This window comes from Eulemur rufifrons, chromosome 28 (genome assembly GCF_041146395.1).
Source record: "Eulemur rufifrons isolate Redbay chromosome 28, OSU_ERuf_1, whole genome shotgun sequence".
Lineage (NCBI taxonomy): Eukaryota > Metazoa > Chordata > Mammalia > Primates > Lemuridae > Eulemur > Eulemur rufifrons.
Genome location: NC_091010.1, coordinates 21,809,440 through 21,830,314, shown reverse-complemented (window position 1 = coordinate 21,830,314; position 20,875 = coordinate 21,809,440). Strand labels below are relative to the sequence as shown.

General features: G+C 56.8%; 1 protein-coding gene across 1 annotated transcript in view; it reads left to right on the top strand.

Moving 5' to 3' along the window:
* The window catches only part of PALD1 (phosphatase domain containing paladin 1), a 38,910-nt gene extending 18,921 nt beyond the window's left edge, over window positions 1–19,989 (top strand). Inside the window, exons 17-19 of the mRNA XM_069460696.1 lie at window positions 616–756; window positions 17,587–17,742; window positions 19,837–19,989. Of these exons, the coding sequence (XP_069316797.1) occupies window positions 616–756; window positions 17,587–17,742; window positions 19,837–19,989 (450 nt within the window). The remainder of the gene's footprint in view (window positions 1–615; window positions 757–17,586; window positions 17,743–19,836) is intronic.
* Window positions 19,990–20,875: the final 886 nt, after the last annotated feature.

Genomic DNA, 20,875 nt, shown 5'->3' with positions numbered 1-20,875 from the left:
TTTAGTATGTCTTGAACAATTAAAATTCCTTCTATTCCCATGTTGTTTATTAAAATTTTTTCCTAAAGAAAACCACTCCTTGTCCGTGGCTCTCCCTGGCAGGGTTGCGTGCGCCTTGTGACACCTTTGGTCAGGTGGTCCGGTTTTCCTGATGACTTTCTCAGTGTTCTGTGGCAGATTGGAATCTGAGCACGCAGTGTCTAGCATATTCAGTTGTGGGGACTCACGTAACAGCTTATCAACTTTGGCAACGTTAATACTTGATATCCTCTTAAAGAAAAGTTGCCTGCAGATTTTAAGCTGGAAAGTCACTGGAATATTTAAAGAACCACAATTCATGGCTTTTAGGTTTTTCAGCACTTACGTTAAGAATTGTACATAAATCTCAATTATGAAAGAAAAATAAAGGGCACCTTGGGAACCCCAGCCTCAGAGATGTCCGGAAGCCCCCTCCTGGGCCCCAGCCTGGGACCCAAGGAGCAGGCAGGGCTCCGGTCAGGGCCTGTGCCCTCGCCCCCTGTGGCCCTTTGGTGGGGCTGAGCCTGGTGCCGGGCCGCAGGCTCCCACCCGCCCCCGGTGGCTTTCTCTCTGCTCATCCCCCTCCTCTGGCCCCAGGTAGTCATGATGGTGGTGCAGTTGCTGCCCGACGGGCACCGTGTGAAGAAGGAGGTGGACGCCGCGCTGGACACGGTCAGCGAAACCATGACGCCCATGCACTACCACCTGCGGGAAATCATCATCTGCACCTACCGCCAGGTGAGCCCGCCCCGCCCCGCCCCACAGCCCGGATTGTGGCTGACGTGGGTTTGAGGTGGCTCGGGGTCCCGTGGGCCCTTCATCAGCTCTCGGTCACTCTTCCACCTTCTGGAAGTGGAGGTAATTCCTGAACTGGACACATGCCCAGCCCTGGCCACTCCAGCCTGGTGCTGCAGTGCACCGCGGGGTGTGTGCAGGGACGGCGTTCAAAGTATTTGATGGCTGCTGCGGCCCTGGGAGCAAAGATGTGGCCAACTGGAACGAACACCCAACCCCCTCATGGTGCCAGGTGTTAACCCTCTAGATTTTAGATTCTTGGGAGCCCAGGGGTTCTGGGCAGGAGGTTGGTGGGTGGGTGGAGGCCCTCGAGGTCTTGAGGAACAGCTGCTTTAGAACCAGCAGGTAAGCAGTTTAGTATCTTAACAGCTGATGCTGCCGTGCGGAGTCCTGGCTGTCACCCCAGAGTGCGTGTGTGTCTGTGCTGCCTCAGGCTGCGGGCTGGCCCCCAGATGGGCTTTTTTTGGTCTGCTCAGTTAAAAATTGTTTTTGAATAACTCATTAAATTATAAAAATAACGTTTCCATAACAGCTCAGATTTTATATAAAAAATCTGTGTTTTCAGCCTGTCTGGAAAGAATGTGCCTCCCGTCTGTGCTGGTCCCCAGCCTTCTCCGCTCTGTCACATTTGGCCCTCCCGGCCTGGTCCCCTGACCTGGTGGGCATTGGCATTTGCGGCCCTGGCCCTGTGTGGAGCGTACTGACCTGCGCGGTGACTTTGTCTGGCTGCAGGGGCAGAGGTGGGGGCCGGAGTGAGAGGGGCAGCGAGGGAGCAGGTGGGCAGGGGTGAGCGCTCCATGGTGCTGAGAGGGGCAGTGTGTGCCTTGTGTTCTCTACTGCCGCCAGTGAGTCTCAGGGGCAGCTTCTGCGGCCCCTGCAGAGAGGGGGCCTGCTCCAAGCCAGCCCTATGCTGAGCCTGCAGCTGAGCACATGTCCAGGAGATGACTGAGTGAGGCAGCCTTTGCTCAGGGTCATGGTGCAGACCCTGACTAGGGCAAAGGGTGGGTGCCTGGCTGGAGGCAGAACAGGGCATCTAGGGTCAGACTGCGTCCAAGACCGGAGGCCAGTTGGGAGGGGAGTTTGCAGAGATTAAGAAGCTGCCAGATATGGGGAGGAAACGGTGGTTGAGGAAGTTTAGAAGATACACTTTGCTGAATTTAGGAAGATAGATGTGTTTTCTCCAGGGCCAGCAGTTAATTGTATCCTGAGGCTCCTTTGAGTTACCTTTGGGTCCCACTCACAGTGGTCTTGTGTGTTGTCACCAGGTGGCAGCAGTGAGCTGAGGCTGAGCTCCTCCCACTTCCAGAAGGCACCGCCAGGGCTGAGCTCAGGCTGAGTTCTCCCAGCAGCAAGAGGCCCGAGTAGATAAAAAGGGATGGCTCGCCCTGCTGCAGACCCACAGGCCCTGCACCCCTCGCTGGCCAGGCTCTGTCAGAGCCCCCTCTCCACCCGACTCCCAGAGCTGACATCCCTCCCTTCCGCTGAGCTCCGCAGCCCTGGGTGTCATCGTTAGGGTGTGGTGGGGCACAGCAGGGCCTGGGCCCTGGAGAGCAGAGAGCTTAGCTGGCCTTGAACACCCTGCTGGAGAGCCCAGGGAAGGTGTGTCAGGCGGGAGGAGGCCAGAAGGGGCAAAGTGAGTTTAGAGCAGTGCAGGTGGTCTGATGCCCACACGGTCTTGTCAGTTGTCAGAGATGAGTTTGGGTGGGTATGGGCTCTCCTCCTTTGGCAGTGGGAGGGAAGGCTGGGGTGGGCGGGGCTGTTTAGAGGTGGTTGCTCTGGCTGTTTTAATGAGAAGGGAGGAAGCAGAGCCAGTGGAGGGCTCTCACCTGCTCCCCACCCGGCCGCCCACCCCAATTCCAGAGGCCAGCGTGATGCCAACCTCAGTAGTGGGAGGATGGGGGTCCTTGAGCCCATCCCAGGGCCCCTGGAGGGGCAGGGGCAAGATGCAGAGCCATTCCCCAGTATGGCCACCAGGTGGCCCCAGCGAGCTGAGTGGGGACCTGTGGCCTTGAGGCCCTTATTAGAAGGATTTGTTCTGTAAAATTTGAGTTCAGCCAAAAGGCTGCATTCAAGGAGCCAGAAGGCCACATGGGGCCCCAAGGCTGTAGGTTCCCCACCCCTGGAAGGGGCTGAAGAGCAGAGGGGCTGAGACACCCTCCAATCCAGAGGCTCTCAGCCTGGGTGCTGTAAAACGCCCATGCCTGAGCTCCACCCTGAGAACCTGACTTGGCTGGTCTGCTGCCGGCCAAGGCATGGCTCTTGTTTGCAGTTTCCCGGTGATTCCAGTGGACAGCCAAGGTTTCAAACCACACTTTCTAAGCAGGGGTCCCCAACTTCAGTGGGCTTCAGAACCACCTGGCAGACTTGTTTTTTTTTTTTTTTTTTTAACTGCAGTTTGTTACTGTGGATAGACTTGGGTTTTTTTTTTTTGTTTGTTTGTTTGTTTGTTTTTCATTTTTTTGGACACACAAGACAGGGATGGATAGACTTGTTAAAGTGCACATTCCTAGGCCTCAGTCCAGAGCTTCTGATTCTGTGTTTCTGGAGGTCTAACAAGTTCCCAGATGAAACGGATGCCCCTGCTCGGGGACCACACTGGGGCATCTGCCGCCCTAGTGTCTTGCCCTCTCCTCTGGTACGACAGCTTTGTTGAGATACAATTCATTATTTGAAGTGTACAGTTCAGTGGTCTTCAGTACCTTCACAGAGTGGCGCAACTGTCACCACAGGCCAGTTTAGAACATTTTCATCACCCCCAAAAGAAAACCTGTACCTGTTAGCAGTCGCTTCCCACCCCTCCAGCCCTGGCAGCCGCCAATCTACTCTTCTGTCTCTGTGGATTTGCCTCTACTGGACACTTCATATAAACGGAATCACGTAATATGTGGTCCCTTTTGACTAGCTTCCTTCACTTAGCATGATATTTTCAAGGTTTATCTACGTTGTGGCATGTATCATTACTTCATTCCTTTTTATGACTGAATAATAGTGCGTTGCATGGACATATCGCATTACCCGTTCATCAGTTGACAGACATTGGAGTGTTTCTGCTTTTTGACTGTTACGAGTAATGCTGCCATGAACATTTACGTACAAGTTATTGTCTGGACGTGGGTTTTCATTTCTCTTGGGTGTATACTTAGGAGTGGAATTGCTGGATCGTATGGTAATTCTACGTTGAACTTCTTAAGGAATTGCCAGACTGTTTTCCAAAGTGGCTGAACCATTTCACATTTTCACCAGCAGTGTCCGAAGGTTCTAATTTCTCCACGTCCTCGCAACACTTGTTATTTTCTTTCTTTTTAATTCTGGCTGTATTATTGGGTATGATGTTATGACTAATCATGGTTTTGCTTAGCATTTCCCTGGTGACTAATGATGTTGAGCATCTTTTCATGACCTTGTTGACCATTTGTGTATCTTCCTTGGAGAATAGTCAGATCCTTTGCCCATTCTTAAGTTGAATTTTTTGTCTCTTTATTATTGATTTATAGGAGTTCTTAATGAAGTCTAGATATTCTTATATCATTGTAGCCCTAAGTCTCTTAATCAGGTATATCATTTCCAAAATTTCCCCCATTCTGTATGTTGTCTTCACTTCCTTGGTAATGTCCTTTGAAGCATGGAAGATTTTAACTTTGACAAAGTCCAACATCTGTTTTTTTCTTTTGTACCTTTGGTGTCATGCCTAATCCAAGGTCATGAAGATTTATGCCTATGTTTTCGTGATGGTTGATTTTATGTATCAACTTGCCTAGGCCATGGTACCCAGATATTTAGTTAGACGTTATTCTAGATGTTTCTGTGAAAGTATTTTGTGAATGAGATTAATATATAAATCAGCAGATTACCTTCCATAATGTAGGTGGGCCTCATCCAATCCTATAGTTTTTGTCATTTATCGTATTGCTATGCAGCATATTATGTTAATTGATTTCAAGTGTTAAATTAACCTTGCATTCCTGGGATAAATCCTACTTGGTCATGGTATATAATTCTTTTTATATATTGCCAGGTTTGGTGTGCTGGTATTTTACTAAGGATTTTTGTGTCTGTATTCATAAGAGATATTGGTCTGCAGTCTTATTGTTTGTGGTATCTTTGTTTGATTTTGGAATCAGGGTAACACTGGCCTCATAGAATGTTGTCCTCTGACTTTGACACACGGGGAAATGGAGGCTGGGGCGGGGCGGAGTGGGTTTCACAGGCCACACAGAGGGCTGAGAGCCCGGTCAGCTCTGCGTCTCCTGACCGCACGTCCAGGGCCCGCCCCCGCCCCACATTCCCCAGCAGTTGGAAGGGTCAGGGATGCAAGTTGCCCAGAATGGGGCTGCGTAGAACACTCATTCTCAAAGCTTGTGCCCACCTGGCTGGTGACGGCTGGTTCCATCCAATTCAGCAAAGTCACAGCAGCTTGCTGTGGGCTGGGCAGCCCCTGGGAGATCTAGACATACTCCTCCACGGGCTCCCCTGGCTCCATGCTGGGGATGGAATTGAGAGGGCAGACTGGGGAGGCTGGGGGGCCTGTCCTGTGGCTGTGGCCTTAGACCCGCCCTGTTGGAAGGGCAGGGTGGGGAAGGGGAGAAGAGCGCTCTCCACCCATCGCCCTCTGAGGGGCTCCTGTGGCTGGGGCACCAGCCAGCACCCCAGTCCTCCTGCCACCCCTAGCCCTGGGCCTGGAGGACGGGAGGACCCAGCTGCCCTGGGGCCCCACTGGCTGAGACTTTGTCAGTGCTTACCACCTCTGCAGCCACCGTCATCGTGATGGTTACTGTTTATGAACATGTTTGCAGTCGCCTCATCCAGGACACAGGAATAGTTGCAGGTAACTGAGTGTGGGGATTCTACCTGGTTGAAACTCCATGTGTGTATTTTGGGAGGGGAGCTGTCATTTGGCACTCAGGTCTTACTCCAGGGGTCCCACAGGGTGGGGGCTTTGGTACCTCCCCAGCACTGCCCTGCCCTGGCCCCCTCAGTCACCTGATAAAGGCTGGGCAGGGGTGGGGGAGTGGTCAGGTCTGATTCTCCTGGGGGGTCCCCTGACTGTGCACGGCCGGAGCCCTCCTCCAGCAGCCCCTGTGCCCCTCCCCCCATCCACAGCCCTGCCAGGGCCCTGGACAGACCTGTGGTCAGAGCCTGACCCCTCAGACAGGGCCGCCTGCAGGGTGAGCCCCCCCGCCCCCACCCCCAGTCCACACATTCTTCCTTTGGGCTTCCCGCAAGTGCCTTTTTAGGGAAGTCGAGCTGTGGTGGGTGCACATGGGGAGGTTTGTTCAACAAGAAGGAAATGATTCACTTTTGAACCAGGCTGGGAGTTTGCGGTCCAAGTAGTCATTGTTTTTTTCTTAGGCCCCTGGGGCTGGAGGTCTTGGGGACCAGAGTCCCCTGAAGGGCCACCATGGGCAACGGGGCTTAAGATCTAAGCAAGGGTTTGTTTCTGTGGCCCCAGGTTTGGGTCTCAGCCAAGGCTGCCTGAAGGCTGAAGTTCCCTTTGAGGGCCAGGCAGGGCGGGCTGGAGGCCCGGCCTTGGGTCTGGGAGGAAGTCAGTCTGTCGGTTTTGCACCTTCTGCTGACTGTGGTTTACTCTCGGCCCCCCAGACTGTCTCGGCCTCCAGGCAGGAGGAAGACCTGGCCTTGGGGTGGGGCAATCGGAGCCCCCTTTGTTGAGGCTGTCACTTAATTCTTGTGCCACCACTTGAAAGGATGGAGCAGAATTCTGTTGTATGGCTCTGGGCATAAGATTTTTAAGCAGTCTGGGATCTCAGAGATCATCACGTCATAGCCTCCGGGAAGTGGTGTTAGAGAACAAAGAAAGAACTAGAAGGGACCTTAATCAGAGTTGTTGGGATTTCATAGTCCAGTTTTAAAAAGGGAAGGACCTTTCTAGGGTTGCTAACATGTAATTTTGTTAAATGTGTCCATTTTAAAGGAAAGAAGGATCTCCCCCCCCCCCAAAAAAAAAAACAACAAAAAAATAAAGGAAGGAAGAAAGGAAGGAAAGAAAAATCTAACTACCATCTAATATGGTTGGCATTTCATAAAAGAAAGGTTATTTTAATAACAGAAAAATAGAAGGGATATCATCTGGATAGAGGAGAGTCCTTGAAAAGATTTGTATTTCTAAATTCTTGTGGGCCTGGAAACCCACGGGCCTGGGTTTGGGAATCACAGTTGTAACGACCAGGCTACTGTTCCTTTGGCTGGAAAAGCAGAATGCCTCCTCCAAGGTCACCTTGCGCATCCTGGACCGCCAGGCCTGAACCAGGGTGCCTGACGTCAGGGTGGTCTGAGCTGTCCCAGCTGCCCTCAGCTTAGACGAAGCCGGCTCTGCATGTGCGTGTGTGTGCACAGGAGATTCTGCTCAGCATCTCTGAAATGTGAAAAATCACAGTTTCTCTGCATTGTGCGACACATGGGATTGGAGTGGACGTTGGAATGGGCCCTATTATGGTCACACGGCCCAGCACCAAACCCCGCGCAGATGGGACGGAGCCCACTGCCCAAGGAACGTGGATGTGGGAGCCGGACAGAGCATCTTCTGCCTGTCTGACTGCCTGTGTCCCCTCCTGCCAGCTGGACACAGGCCCCTGGCAGGGCAGTGTGTGGGAAGCACACGGGGAGGTGTGAACGGGGCTCGGCTGACACACAGTAAGTGCTTGACAAATGGGAGGGCTCTGAGGATCCACTGTAGGGCCAGCGTGTCCTGTGCCACTCCTGGCTTCAGGACGTCCCTGTAGACCCTCAGATTCCAGTGCTAAAGGGCCTTAGGCAGCATTTGCGCTCCCTGCAGGTGAGCAGTGGGGCCTGCGGTGGGAGAGTGGGCCGCCCAGCGTCCACATGGGCTGGTGGCAGAGTGGGGGTGAGAGGCGGATTCTCACTCCCTGCCCCGCTCCCCTCCTGGACCACGTTGCCCTCGACCCGGGGGTCTCCTCTCTGTTGCCTTAGTGGGCTGCGGGGGCTTGCTGAGCCTCTAGAAAGGCAGCTGCTCCCACCCCTTCACTCCAACAGACTAGCTCCTGGAAATTGGTGGCTGTGTCTCACTGTGGTACCGTCTGTTTATTTAAACCCCTGCCCTCTGGTTTCACGCCAGGGTCCCCAGGTGACCTGCAGTGGGGCCCGCAGTTCTCTGCTCCAGGGAAGCCTGGGGCTGTATGTGCAAGGGGGCTCCTCTGTCTGGTTGGACCCCCCAGAGCCTCTGAATGGACGGGGACTGGAGCCCAGGCTCGGGCAGGGATTCTCCACCTCCGCCGGCTCCATTTGCCTGGGAACTTTCTGGGTCTGGTCCACATTTTGCCCATCTGAAGCTTTCCTCCCAGGAGTCCACAGCCATCCTGAAACTCTAAACTGCACGTGGCCACTCGGCTTCCTGCCCCTCCGCCCCCAGCGCCCCCAGACAATGAATTCCCCCTTCCTGGCCCCCGGCCAGCACCAGCAGTCAACTTACACTTCAATAATAAGCAATTAAGAGCACAGCTCCTGGAATTTGCCGTTTGTGCTTCCTCCAGCAATAAAGCTATTCCAGACCCTCAGTGGGGAAGGGTGGAAGAATGTGGAGGTCATTCTCTGTTGTGGACCAGAAAGGGGGGCTCAGCACGTGTATTGAGTCTCCGTCTGTGATGAGGTTGCACAGCGAGGGTAAGGACTGCTGTGGCTTGTTTGTTGTTAAAAAGACAATGTTACGGCATTGCCATAGGCTTGCATGGTCCAGGGAGAGAGAGTCTCCCAGAATCCTGCCAGTGCATCAGTGATTTCATTTTTGCCGTTTTGTCTGGTCTTTGTACACGTGTGTGCACCTTCTCTCAAGGGTGTGCTTGTGGTGGGCCCCCGGGAAGTCTTGCCTGCCCACCTGGATGATGTTCTTGCATTTAAACGTGCTCAGCCAGCACGTGCTGACTCCGTGCCTGTCCTGTGCTAGACCTTGTGCTAACACTGAGGACAGACCAGTGATTAAAGCTGCACTCAGCTTATATTCTTCTAGTCGGCCAAAGAGAGGCAAGTGAGTAACTAGGTGCAGCTCATGAGCGTTGTATCACATTTGCTGAAAAGCTCTTACATCAGTCATCCCATTCAGCGTTCACCTGACACACACCTGAGTGGAAGTGCCTGGTTTCACCTGCTGTTCTTGCGTAGACGTGGACCCACAGGTTGCTTCGTGTCGCTCTCTGGGACAGGTGATGATGTGGACATCAGAGTGCGTGTTTGCTCTGTCGTCTGTGTGGATTATTTCTGTAGCCTGAGTCTTAGAAGAAGAAGTATTGAATGAGTTGAAAGGTAGGAACTTATTTTTTTTAATTATTTTGGAAAGTTTCAAACAGAAAAATTCAAAGTCGAGAGAATAATTTCCTGAGCCTCGTGGGCCCATGTCCCAGCCCCTCCGGCCTCCGGCCTCTGCACACGATTGTTCTAGAGCACGTTCCGGGCCCCGTGTTTCCTCTGTGAATATTTCAGCACGCACCTTTAAAGAAGGAGGATTTTTGAAAAAGGTAATCATATTGCCATTATCACATCTTTGACAATTAGCAGTCATTTCTTACCATGAGATACCTAGTTACTATGTAGATTTTCTCACTAGTCTCGTAAAAGTCTTTCTGCAGTTGGATCCAGATCCACCCAAGACCCACAGGTCACATTTGGTCGGTATGGCCATTACGTCTCTCAAACAGTCCTCCTTCCCCGCTGAAAGCTATTTGTTTCAGCAACCTGCTTGTCCTCCTGGGCTTCCTGAAGCTGCCTTTGCTGACTGCATCGGGGTATAGGGTGGCCTGTGCCTCCTGTAGACGGTCAGAGCCAGAGGCTCGATGAGATTCTGGCTCAGTCGGCTGCAGTGGTCATGAGTGGTGCTGTGTGCTACCATCGGGGCCTCAAAGGTCCTCCTGTCCCTTGCTGTGACTGGCACACACCAGTGTGTGTTGCCTGGGCTTCTTATTTCATTTGGAATTTGCAGGATGGTGACCTGCTGATTCCCTCATTCTTTCTGCGTTAATTCACTGCATTACTTCCAGAAAGACCTGCCCCCCCCCCCCGGGGGGGGCACAGCGGGACACAACGAGCAAGTTCTGTGTGCACCTTCTCCCCGAGTTCCCGTCTTCAGAAGATGGGTTGGTTTGGAAGGTTCTTGTCTCAAAATCAGGGTGAGGATGTTGCATTCAGCGAGGCCTGACGTTCCTCTAGACTCGGATGGGCTTGGGGTCTGTGGGGAGGGTGTGGGTGACTGGGCTGGGGTGGGCGGGGAGGGGAACCAGGCAGGGGCTGGCGGGGGGGGAGGCCGGGAGCCACTAGAGACGAGTGCTGGAGCCTGGGGCCCTGCGTGCCCTGACGGCTCCTTGGCCAGTTGGGACCTAGCCCGACAGGGGCCCACAGCAGGCTGACACACATTTTCACAGCCACAGTGGGGCCCGGTCCTCACTCTGCGTCTGTGTATGCTGAAGGGCGAGCTTTAACGTTAGTTCCGTTTTTACATTTGAGGAAGGAGGCACTGGGCTTGCCCAGGAACATGAAGCTGGCAGATGGCGGGAGGAAGCCGAGACCCCAGACCCCGACTCCCAGATGGGGCCACTCCACCATGCCACGCTGCCTCCCAAGAAGGAGGGGGCACAGTGTCACCTCTCCTTGCCCACCTCAGCCCCACTGTGGAGGAAATAAGAATGGGAAGCCATGGCTCAATACCAGACTGAGCAGGAGAGAGAAGGCCAGCGGACAGGAAACATCCCAGACACAGGTCATGGTGGGAGGGGGTGGGACCGGACATTTTCCAGTGGGACAGACCTTCCCTGGTCTAACAGTCTCGGCCCCTCTCAGCCTAGGCCTGTCTCAAGCGCCCAGCCTCAGGGGGCTGCAGCCCACAGCGAGGCCTCCTCTGTTGTCCAGAGTGTCTGTGAGGGTAGGGTGGGTCGAGGCCTGTCGCCCTGTGCGTGTGCGAGGGCCAGAAGGCTCAGGGCACTTAAGAACCACATCAAAAGGAAGGAAAGAAAACCCTTTGAACGAAGCCACTGTGTGAGACGTGCGGAGGCCGGGGCTGGCTGAGGAGAAGCCAAGATGGCCGCCAGCCCCGGGGGTGCCACCGCCTGGTGAGCTAGTTGTTTCCTCTTGGGCTTGGGAAGGGAAAATATCTGTGACAGAAACCAAGGTCAGGGCTTCTGGAGGAAGCCCTGCTAGAATCATTAATGCCAGCGGCTCTTTTCCTTGGCTTTGGCTGGTGACATTAATTCCTACTGTTCTGTATTTAAAACAGTCTACTGTGTCTCCCAGCTTCCCTTCAGAAGGAGTTTGAAGAAAACCTGAGGTGAAGGTAGCCACGTAAGGGAGAAGGAAAATGTCTTTTGGTCTCAAGTTATAATTTATGTTATTAAGACTGTAATGCTTTAACTTTGAGCAGTAGTTTTTAAGTTGTCTAAGAACTCACCTTTTGTCTCCTCTGGTCCTCGGAAAAACTGGTGAGAGCAGGGCGGATTTTATTAGACCCATTTTACTGAGGAAGAAACTGAGGCCTAAGGAAGTTTTGTGACTGGCTGGAGGCAGGACCAGGCCTGGTTCCCAGCTCCTCAGTCTGCATGCCTTTCCCTTCCACTGTAGCAGCCACGACCCAGGGGACATCTGTGGTGGCCCCACAGAGGAGCTGCCGAGAGGTCAGGGAGATCAGCTCAGTGCCCCAAGGCCTAAGGTCATTTATATTTTAAGGAAAATATAAAGCAAGACAGCTTTGGCCCTGAGCCCTGGGGAGTGGGGGTCTCTCTCAGCCTAAGGCGCTGGTGTGGCCAGAGTTGGTGCCCAAAGACATCGTTCCAATAGGTAATGAGTCTCCAGGGTGGGACCTCTGCCATCACAGCAGCCCTGGAATGCTGTGAGCTGTCACATAAAATATGACCCAAGGAAAGGGCTGCTTCGCCAGGCTCCTTCACACCCAGCCCAGAACGCAGCCAGCGGGTCGGCGCGGCTGCCAGAACAGAGTGTGGGTGTGAGAGTGTGGGTGTGAGTACGTGTGTGTGTGTGTGTGTGTGTGTGTGTAGGGCGCATGCCCTCGGTAGCCAAGACCTCTCTTGTCTCCCTTCCTTCCCATTGTAAGCTAAGCTGGAACCACTGCCGCCCTCCAGGGAGACTTTCCTGATTTATTCAACAATAAACATCTCTCGAGCACCTGCGGCGTGCCAGACATGGTCTGTAAGTGTGCACCGTTGAGCTTGGACTTGTCAGTGGTTTGGGAGGGGTTCCCGTCTCAACGCCGGCGTCTCCCCACCCACCACCCCGGCATAATCCCCCGTGCGTGCTCTCTCGGTCCGGGTTGTGGTTGTTAGCAGAGGTACTGCTTTCTGTTGCCAGGGGGCTGCCTCTGACACCCTGACCCCAGACCCTGCCTGGCACAAGTAGGGACTCCACAAATGTCTGTCTAGTGAGTGGACGGATAGAAGGTTGAATAAATTGTTGCATAATAAATAGAAAACCTAATTGTCACCTTCACTATACCTTTTGGTTCTTTGTCCACGTTGTTGGTCTTCCAGGACAGGGGACCCGTCTGTAGCATGCCACAGAGCCTTGGGTCGGTGGTTGGGAACCCTGGGCTCTAGCCCAGAACTCCCTGTGGAACCTTGGGCAAGTCACTTTGGCCTCCCTGGGCCCGTGTTTCTCCATCTGTCACCTGAAGTTGTTGCCTCTGCTCTGCCTGCCTTGGGGGGTGCAGACCAGCCTGTGGCCAGTGGGGGTGGGAGTGGGGTGTGGGGTGTGGTGGGCAGTGGCAGGCCACCAGGCAGACTCCGTGGGTAATGTGCAGGGACAGTGGGCTTCTTGCAGGACCGACCGTGTCTTGTCAGTGCTGACCCCAGTGCCTGGCCTAGCTGTGCCGGGGACAGTGTTGGAGGAATAGTGTGCAGAGCAGCCCACGGTGCCAGTTCTGGTCCCTTTGTGACCAATGAAATATGACATTTTAGGAAATCGGCTACCTGTATGGGCTGAGGACCATTTTCTCCCTTCCAGGGGTTGGGGACAGAAAACTTCCTGTGCTGGAGGCCCCACCCCCAGGCAGGCCCGAGGACGCAGTTTGCAGGGACTCGGTGGACACCTGCTGGAAGCAGCCAGTTGCTTGGGGGCCAGAGTCTGCTAAGGAGAGGGCTGGTGTCGCACTGGGGAAGCAGGGTGGGGTCTGAGCTCTGCGGCCCCACCCGTCTGTGACTGGCCATCTTGGAGGGCTGCCAGCTGCCTGCCCAGCCAGGGCCCCACCTTAGCTGGAGACAGAGGTCACCAGGCCACATTTGTTCCCAGTTAGTGGGTCGGGACAGCAGGGAGGCTCCAGTGATGGGGAGGGTGGTTGTCTGGTTCACACTGACACAGACCCTGAGCCTGGTCTCGCTGGCCCTTCTTACTTCTTCTCTGGGGCTCTGAGCTGCATCCAGGTTTTAAGCGCGCACAGTCCCTAGCAAGAGTGGGCAGAAGGCCCGGTTCCTACTTGGGCTCTGCGGCCAGCTCTCCATGTGACCTGGGCAGGTCCGTGCACCTCTTTGACCTCAGCCTCACTGTCTGGAAAGCAAAGGGGTCAATGTAGGCAACCCCAGGCATCCTGTGAGGCTGGGATTAATGAACGTGCAAGATGCAAGCACTAGTCATTCATTGAGTCAACAAGCATTTATTACGCCCCTACTGATTACCGGGCACTGTACTAGGTGCTGGACACGCTGCACACGCAAAAGACAAAAGTCCCCGCCTCCTGGGGCCTGCACTCTAGTAGGCAGACCACGATGACCAAAGCACGGTGAGAGCCGTGGTCTGTGGGACAGTGGTGCGTCTGGGAGAAGTGGAGCAGGTGAGGAGGTGGGGGCGTGCGAAGGGCTGCAGTGTTAAATAGGGGGTCAGGCGGGGACTCGGAGGGAAGGTGACATTGCACAGACTGAGGGAGGTGAGGCAGGGAGCCGTGCTGGGGGAAGAGCGTTACGGAAGGAGGACATGGCAAGTGCAAAGGCCCTGAGACTGAGCTGCCTGCAAGGGGAGCCAGGGCAGGCTCCGAGCAGAGGCACCGATGTCAGGGATTCAGAGTCACTCTGGCCGAGTCAGGAACAGGCGGCAGGCGGTGGGGGTGTGACAGGGAGGCCAGCCTGGCTGTCCCAGGATGGTGAGAGGCTGGCAGCTTCTGGAAGTGTTTTGAAGCAGGGCCAGCGGGGTTTCCTGATTGGTTGGCTGTGGGGCGGAGGAGGAAGTGAAGGAGAAATCCCAGGTTTGGGCCTGAGCAGCTGGGACGAGGGACTGTCACCAAGGTGGGCAAGCTGTGGGTGCAGCAGGCCTGGGGAGCACTCAGGAGGTCCGCCGGGCCGTGCTCTGTGGGTTTGGGATGCCCGGCTGATGTCCGTGTGGAGCCCCTGAGTGGGCACGTCTGAGTCTGGAGTCCCGGCAGCTGTCTGGAACCTAGATTCTAGATGATGCTGGAGCTGTGAGACCGGGCCAGGTGACCTAGGGAGTGAGTGTTCATTGGCCACAAGCGCCTCCTGCATACCGATCTAGAGAAGTCCTAGCTGTGGTCTGGTGCCTGCCCCTGGGCGTATCATCGTTTGCAGAGACAGGTCCTGCCTCGGTGAAGCAGTTAGAAACCTCGAGATGGAACGAAGTGCAATGCTTAGTTAAGGTTCAGACTGAGGGCAGAGGGGGCTGGAGTGCTCAGAGCAGGCCCCGGGAGAGTGAGGGCTTGGCCTGGGCCAGGCCAGGCAGAGGGGAAGGGCATTCCAGGCAGGAGGAACGGAGTGGAAAAGGTCCGGAGGCAAGAGTGAGGTGGGGAGTGGCTGGGTATGACTGCGGTGAGAGGACAAGGGTGGTAGGAGGAGCCTGGGAATCGGGGTTCATGCCCCAGCTCGGGGACCGTGGGCAGTTACTTAACCTTGCCCAGCCTCACCTGCAAAATAGGATGAATGTCCCTCCTCCTTCACGGGGCTGCCAGGGGAGCGTGTGAGAGTCTAATCATCAGACCAGGGTGTGACATGCTCATCCCAGCACATGGCACACAGTAGACCCTGACACGTGCTCACTCCCTGTATAATCAGCCTGGGGAGGCTCTCCAGCCGTGCCTCAGTGGGCCTCTTCCTGGTGGCCCAGAAAAGAGAACTTTGCGACAGCTGCCACAGGCAATGCTGGGCCTGCCTTGATGCCAGGCACACCGGAGGTTACAGAAGCCTCAAGTACCCAGAGTCCTCTCTGCGCGTCCCGGCCCCTTCTATTTTAGGGCTCAGTCCAGTGGACCAGGCGGCCTCGTCCGGCCCCACCGCAGCTAATGACAGCCTGGCCTGCAGGCGGTTTAAAAACAGCTCCACTATTTTTATCGACAGGAGACGGCCAACCCGTCCTCCTGCCCAGGCAGTGCTAACGTGGGAGGGTTCTAAGGAAACCAAGGCCTTGATAGGAAGACGGGCCATTGTCTCCAATCACAGATGTGCCATCGGCAGGATGTGCCCACAGCGCCTTCTGGGGGGGGGGGGTCAGGCGTCACCTTTACAGAGTGGTCTGAATTTAGAGATAATTCCACCCCTGCCAGTCGGGCTCGGAAGGAATCTCTGCACCTCTCCTCCCCGGGGAACGTTCCTCAGACCTGAGCCTTGCTGGTGTCTCTCTGTCCCCATGGGAGTGGGTCACAGAGAGGAGGGTGCTGATGTGGCCCTTCACGGTTTGCAGGTGCCTTCTACCGCTTACTTGGCTGAGAAATCCTGCCTCATAGACTTGGGGGCTGACAGTTTTAACAGCAGAACCAGGACTCTGTCCCCCAGGGAGTCAGAGCTCTGGCCTTGGCCCCCTCGCCCCTCCCGGCACAGCCTGCTGTCCGCCTTCCACCGCTGCCCCCATGTCCAAGGCCCCTTGCAAGTTACCCTCCACTCCGAGACCCCGGGGGCAAAGACAGCAGATGCTCTGAAGGCAGAAGTGGGAGGTCGGGACTACAGGCCCTGTGCAGACCACCCCAGCTCTGATTCTCGGGGCTGCGGCTGTGCCACGTCTGGGGCAGAGAGGGGCCCACCCCAGGGCCTCCCCACAGCAGCCGAGGAGGAGAAGCACGTAGACCAGCATTGTGCGCCTGGAGAGAAGGCTCCCAGCTGTGGTCCAGCTGTTGGGAGACCAGCGCTTCCTGGTTCCCCACGGCTTGGGGCTTGCTGTGCCTGAGTTGTCCCAGTGGCACGTCCTCTTCCGGGAGCAGAGAGAGCTGCCATGGGCCTGGGCAGAGGCCTGGGGGGTGGGATGAGAAGGGGGTGGGTGTGAGGTGAGCTGTGGCCTTCATTCTCCCGGGCTCCTCCCCCGTGGGCTGCAGTGGTGGGCGCTGGGTGTACGGCACATCCATGGTGGGTTAGAAGAGCAAAGCCGGGCGTGGTGGCAGAGTGCCTTGCAGGAGACCCTGGCTCTGTGCGTCCTGCGCCTGTTCCTGGCCTGTCCCCCTGGCCCCCCCCACACTGAGGACAGGCTCGAAAGGATCCTCTTTAAGTCTCCTTCCTACAGAGCATGAGTCTCCCACGAGTCTGCTGTTGCTAGGTCACTCCCGCCCCCAAACCCTCAATGGCTCCCCAGGGCTAAAGCCATGGTGCTCAACCCTGGATGCAGAGGATCACCCAGAGAGCTTTTAACAATCCCCACACCTGGCCCCACCCACCCTAACAAGATTCTCATTTGACTGGTCTGGGGTGAGGCCCAGGCATCTGCATTTTAAAACTCCTTGTGGTTCTCGTGGACAGCGAGGTTGTGAACTGCTGACCTGGAGGATAAACTTCCTGGGTGGCACAGCCAGGTTCCATAATTGGGTCCGAGCTCAGTCTCCCTTCTTGTCCCTCCTCATCCTCCCTCCAGCCAGGCCAGCCCCTGCACAGCCCCACACAATGGGCACCATCCTCACCCTCATGTTGCCCCCGCCTGGTGCACGGTCTCCATGGCGCAGCTGAACTCGGATGCCCTCAGGGAGATGTGTCTTTAGTTGGTTTTGTGGCCACTGTCTCCCCAGCATGTGGCCTGGTGCTGTTCCCCACGGCAGGCACTGCCTGCTGAGACGATAATGCCCCCGACTCCCAGCTGCCCCCTGGCCTGGGGGCCTTTCTCACTCTGCTGTCTGTCCCCGGCCTTGGAGAGGGCGAGGACTGGGGTCTGAGGCCATAAGCACACCCCTTCCACCTCTGATCCTGAACTTTCTGAGAAACAGGCGAGGAAGTCAGTTGGGGACCAGCTGGGCTCACAGGCCAAGGTGGGGTTTCTCCTCTCACAGTTGGAGCTGACTTGCCCACCTGCTGAGCCCAGGCAGAGGGAGGCGGGGAGGAGGTTGGAGCCGAGAGCTTGGCCTTGCTGTCCCGCTGCCGCCAGCCCCTCCCGGGCACTGATCAGGGCCCTCGGAGAGCGGGGAGCCAAAGTCTTTCCTCTAGTCCTGGGAGGATGGGGGCTGGCGGAAGAGACATCCCCTCTCGGTGCTGCCAGGAGTTGGCAGGAGGGGTCCTCCCTAGTGGCTGGAGCTGGGCTTTGGTCCTGCCACCCAGGAGGGCCTCTGCACACCTTGGGCACCATGCAGGGTTTGTGCACGGAGCCTGCCTGTGGACAGCCTGTTCTTGTCTGGCTGCCCATCAGGTTGGGACAGCGGTTATGATCTCACGGTGAGGAAGCGGAGGCCAGGCGGCCTGCTGCACCTCTGATGTAGGAAGCAGGCTTCAGACTCCAGGTGCTAATGTGCTCCACTGTCTTCCCCTTGGCTCTGCTCAGGGCAGCAGGGTGTGTGTGTCTGTGTGTTGGGGGCCAAAGAATCCCCCTGTCGCCCCACTGAGTCCACCCTGCCCTTTCCTCCAGGCGAAGGCAGCCAAAGAGGAGCAGGAGATGCGGAGGCTGCAGCTGCGGAGCCTGCAGTACCTGGAGCGCTACGTCTACCTGATTCTCTTCAACGCTTACCTCCACCTGGAGAAGGCCGACTCCTGGCAGAGGCCCTTCAGCACCTGGATGCGGGAGGTGAGAGGTGGGAGGCTCAGGCTGAGGGGGCCCACGGGGTGATGGGTCTCACAGGTGGGGCTGGGTCGTCCCCACCTGGTCCCTGTGCGTCACCTGCGGGATCCCGGTCACAGGCTCCTCTGTTGAGTAGGAAGAGCTCTCATCTCTCATTCTACAGGAAGCGTCCACTGGGCCAAGATTTTGTCTCATTCGACTTTGGGTCCCCAGCATGGGGTCTGTGCTTGGCAGGCAGTGGATAAGTTTGATGAGTGGATGAATGAACGAGGAGGGAGGGGACAAGGTATGTCGGGGACAGAGTGGGGCAGCACATGCCACCACAGCCAACACTGCCTGGGTGCTGGCTCTGGGCCAGCCTGGGCACTTCATGGCCATTGTTATGTGCAGCCCTCACCTATGCCCTGCGAGGGCCACAGGCACGGCTGTGGTGGCCCTGCCCCTGCCTTCTTCCAGCTGTGACCTTGGACCAGTTAGCCATCCCCTCTAAACCTGCTGTCCTGGATACTAACGTGCAAGTAATGCAGGCACTGTGGGTACCAGCTCAGAAGGCTGTGGTGGGGATTTGATGCCATACATGCGGTGCCGTCTGCATTAAATAGTGTGGCTGTTGCTGTCCCGTCTTGCAGAGGAGGAGACCGAGCTCAGAGAAGCGAGGTAACTTGTTCAAGGTTGGCGTTAGAGCGGTTGGTGGCTCCAAAGCCTGACATATTTCGGCCAAAGACGCCACTGTCACCATTCCACCTCCTGGTTCCCTTTCTGCTTGGCCTCCCGGCTCTTCGTCCACTCAGCTGTTTTAAGAGGCAAAGCCTTGGCACCTCTAGGTTGGGGGAGAGGCCCCTTCCTTCTTGGCGAGGGGGCCTGTAGTTACCCCTCTGCCAGGAAGCGGGCCCCTTGTGACCTCACCGGTGAGTCCTGGTGGTTCCAATCTGGAGTGAGTCCTGGTGGCCCAGCCAGGGGGGCCTGGGAGGAGCACAGGGGCTGGACAGGTGTGCAGGTGGACTCAATGCTGCGAGGGGCAGGGGCCCACCACAGTGCCCCGTGGCGGGAAGGGGACTGCAAAGGACCAGCCTTGCGGGCAGGCCTTAGGCGTCAGGGTGGGGAAGTGTTTGAAATGGCCCCTGGTGCAGGTGGGTGGGTGTTGAGTCAGGAGACCTGGAGGGGTCACACCAGGGTCATGTTGCCACCCTCTTGAGCGGGCCTGGGCTCAGCTTCATCTTTGAGCCCCTGGGGAGGGGTGGAGGCGGGGGCTCAAGGACACTTCCTGCTTGGGTTCTGCTTGGAGAGTGGAAATCAGGGGAGGGGTTGGGGGGAGGGAGGGGAAGGAAGAAGCTTGATCCCCTCCTCAGCTGAATGGGGAGTGGGGGATGCCCTGGCAGGAGTGTAGGCTCCAGCCTGGGGGTCCTCAGCCCCTCTCTCCTGTGGGTGAGTGGAGGGTGGGCGTGAGGGCTTCCCTGGGAACCAGAAGGGATGAACCCATCCCTCTATCTAGGCAGAGGCTGCATCCTCCCCCTCCCCCAGGGTGATGGGGGAGAGAAAGGGGCGGGTGGTCTGAGTCTGGTGCCAGGGCCTGGACCGCTGGGCAACAGGGCTGAGTGTCTGGGGAGGCCCCAGCTAAGCTGACCCACCTGGAGCAAAGGCCTACAGCCCAGACACACAGCCGGGGCCTCTCGTTTGCGCCTACGTCCGTGCCGCCTTCTCCAGCCCTCCCTGCAGGCCCAGCTGTGATGCCCTGAGTGGCCGGGCTTGTGCTCCTGAGTGTCCCCATGGGAGCATGGGGTACACGGGCCCAGCGAGGTGCCTGGCCTCCCACGCCATCTCTGTGCGGAGCGCTCCCACTTGCTGAGTGCTTTCTGTGCTTGTAGCCCTCCTTGAGACAGCCCCACAAGGGAGAGATTGTTTTCCCTGTTAGGAGGAAATGAAGCCCAGATAAGTTACCAGCAGTCAAAGTGCAAACTTGTTCAGGTCGCCGAGCTGGCGGGAGGCAGCCCCGGGCCCCAGACTTGCTGTGTGCTTGGAGCCCAGAAGAGGAGGACAGCAGGACAAACGGCACGCACCCTCCTCTGAAACTCTGCCTCCCACCTCTGCTGTCCTCCCCAGGTGGCGTCGAAGGCCGGTGTCTATGAGCTCCTCAACCAGCTGGGCTTCCCCGAGCTGGAAAGTGTGGAAGAACAGCCCTTCTCGAGACTGCGCTGCAGGTGGCAAGAGCAGAGCCGCAACCCGGAGCCCTCCACCACCGGGGACTTGCTGTAGGGGTTCCTCCCTGCCCCCTTCTGTAGGGCCCTGCGCCGGCTGGGGCTGTCTGAGGTGCTCTTCACTGGGAGGCGCCCCGGGGCACGTTACCCCACTTCCTGGAGAGACTGGGGTGGGGTTGGGAGCCTTTTTGGAAAGAGCTTTTTATAGGACATCGAGACAGTACAGTCACGCCTTGCAAACCACAGAGGCGTGTGGACGGCCTCCAGGGAGGCCCGCGTGTGCACCTTGCAGACAGGCGGCATTCGGCCTCCAAGGAGCCCCCAGTTGCCAAACAGAGCTCGTCGCCTCTTCTGTCCTCTTCTCCCCCTCCCAGATTGGCCGGGCAGCCCCTGGCGTGGAGCTGGCCCCTGCCTGCCTTTCGCTGTTGCCCATGGCCTCTCCCCTCCTGCTGCTGGAGCACTGCCTTCGCGCCCTGCCTGCCTGGAGTGGGTGGGGCGGTGCTCTGGGTGGCTCTATTTCTTTAAAGGACAAACCTGCATGGCCCGGTAGCATCTGGCCAAGGTAGCATCTGGCTGAGGCCTTTGCCTCGTCTTCCTTTCCAGTGTCCCCTTGTCCTGGGGCTGGCAGGATAGTGGCACTTTCCCAAGGAGCTGGAACCATCAGGGAGTCCCTCTCAGCGGGAGGAGAGTTTCTAGAAGGCGGCAGGTGCAGGACAGTGGAAGAGGGCTGCTCTCTTTGCCTGGGAACCTGGGGGGAGGTATTGCGGGGACCCAAGCCTGGGGCTGCAGGTCCCTCTGTCCACACCCCCAGCCCCAGCACCCCCGGATGGCCTGGTGTCCCCCACCCTGCTGCCCCAAGGAGTGTTGGATCAAGGGCAGCTGCTGGGTGGCCTCATGGATAGCGGAGTGTGCAAGAGTGGGCCAAGGATGACGTCAGAGGGTCA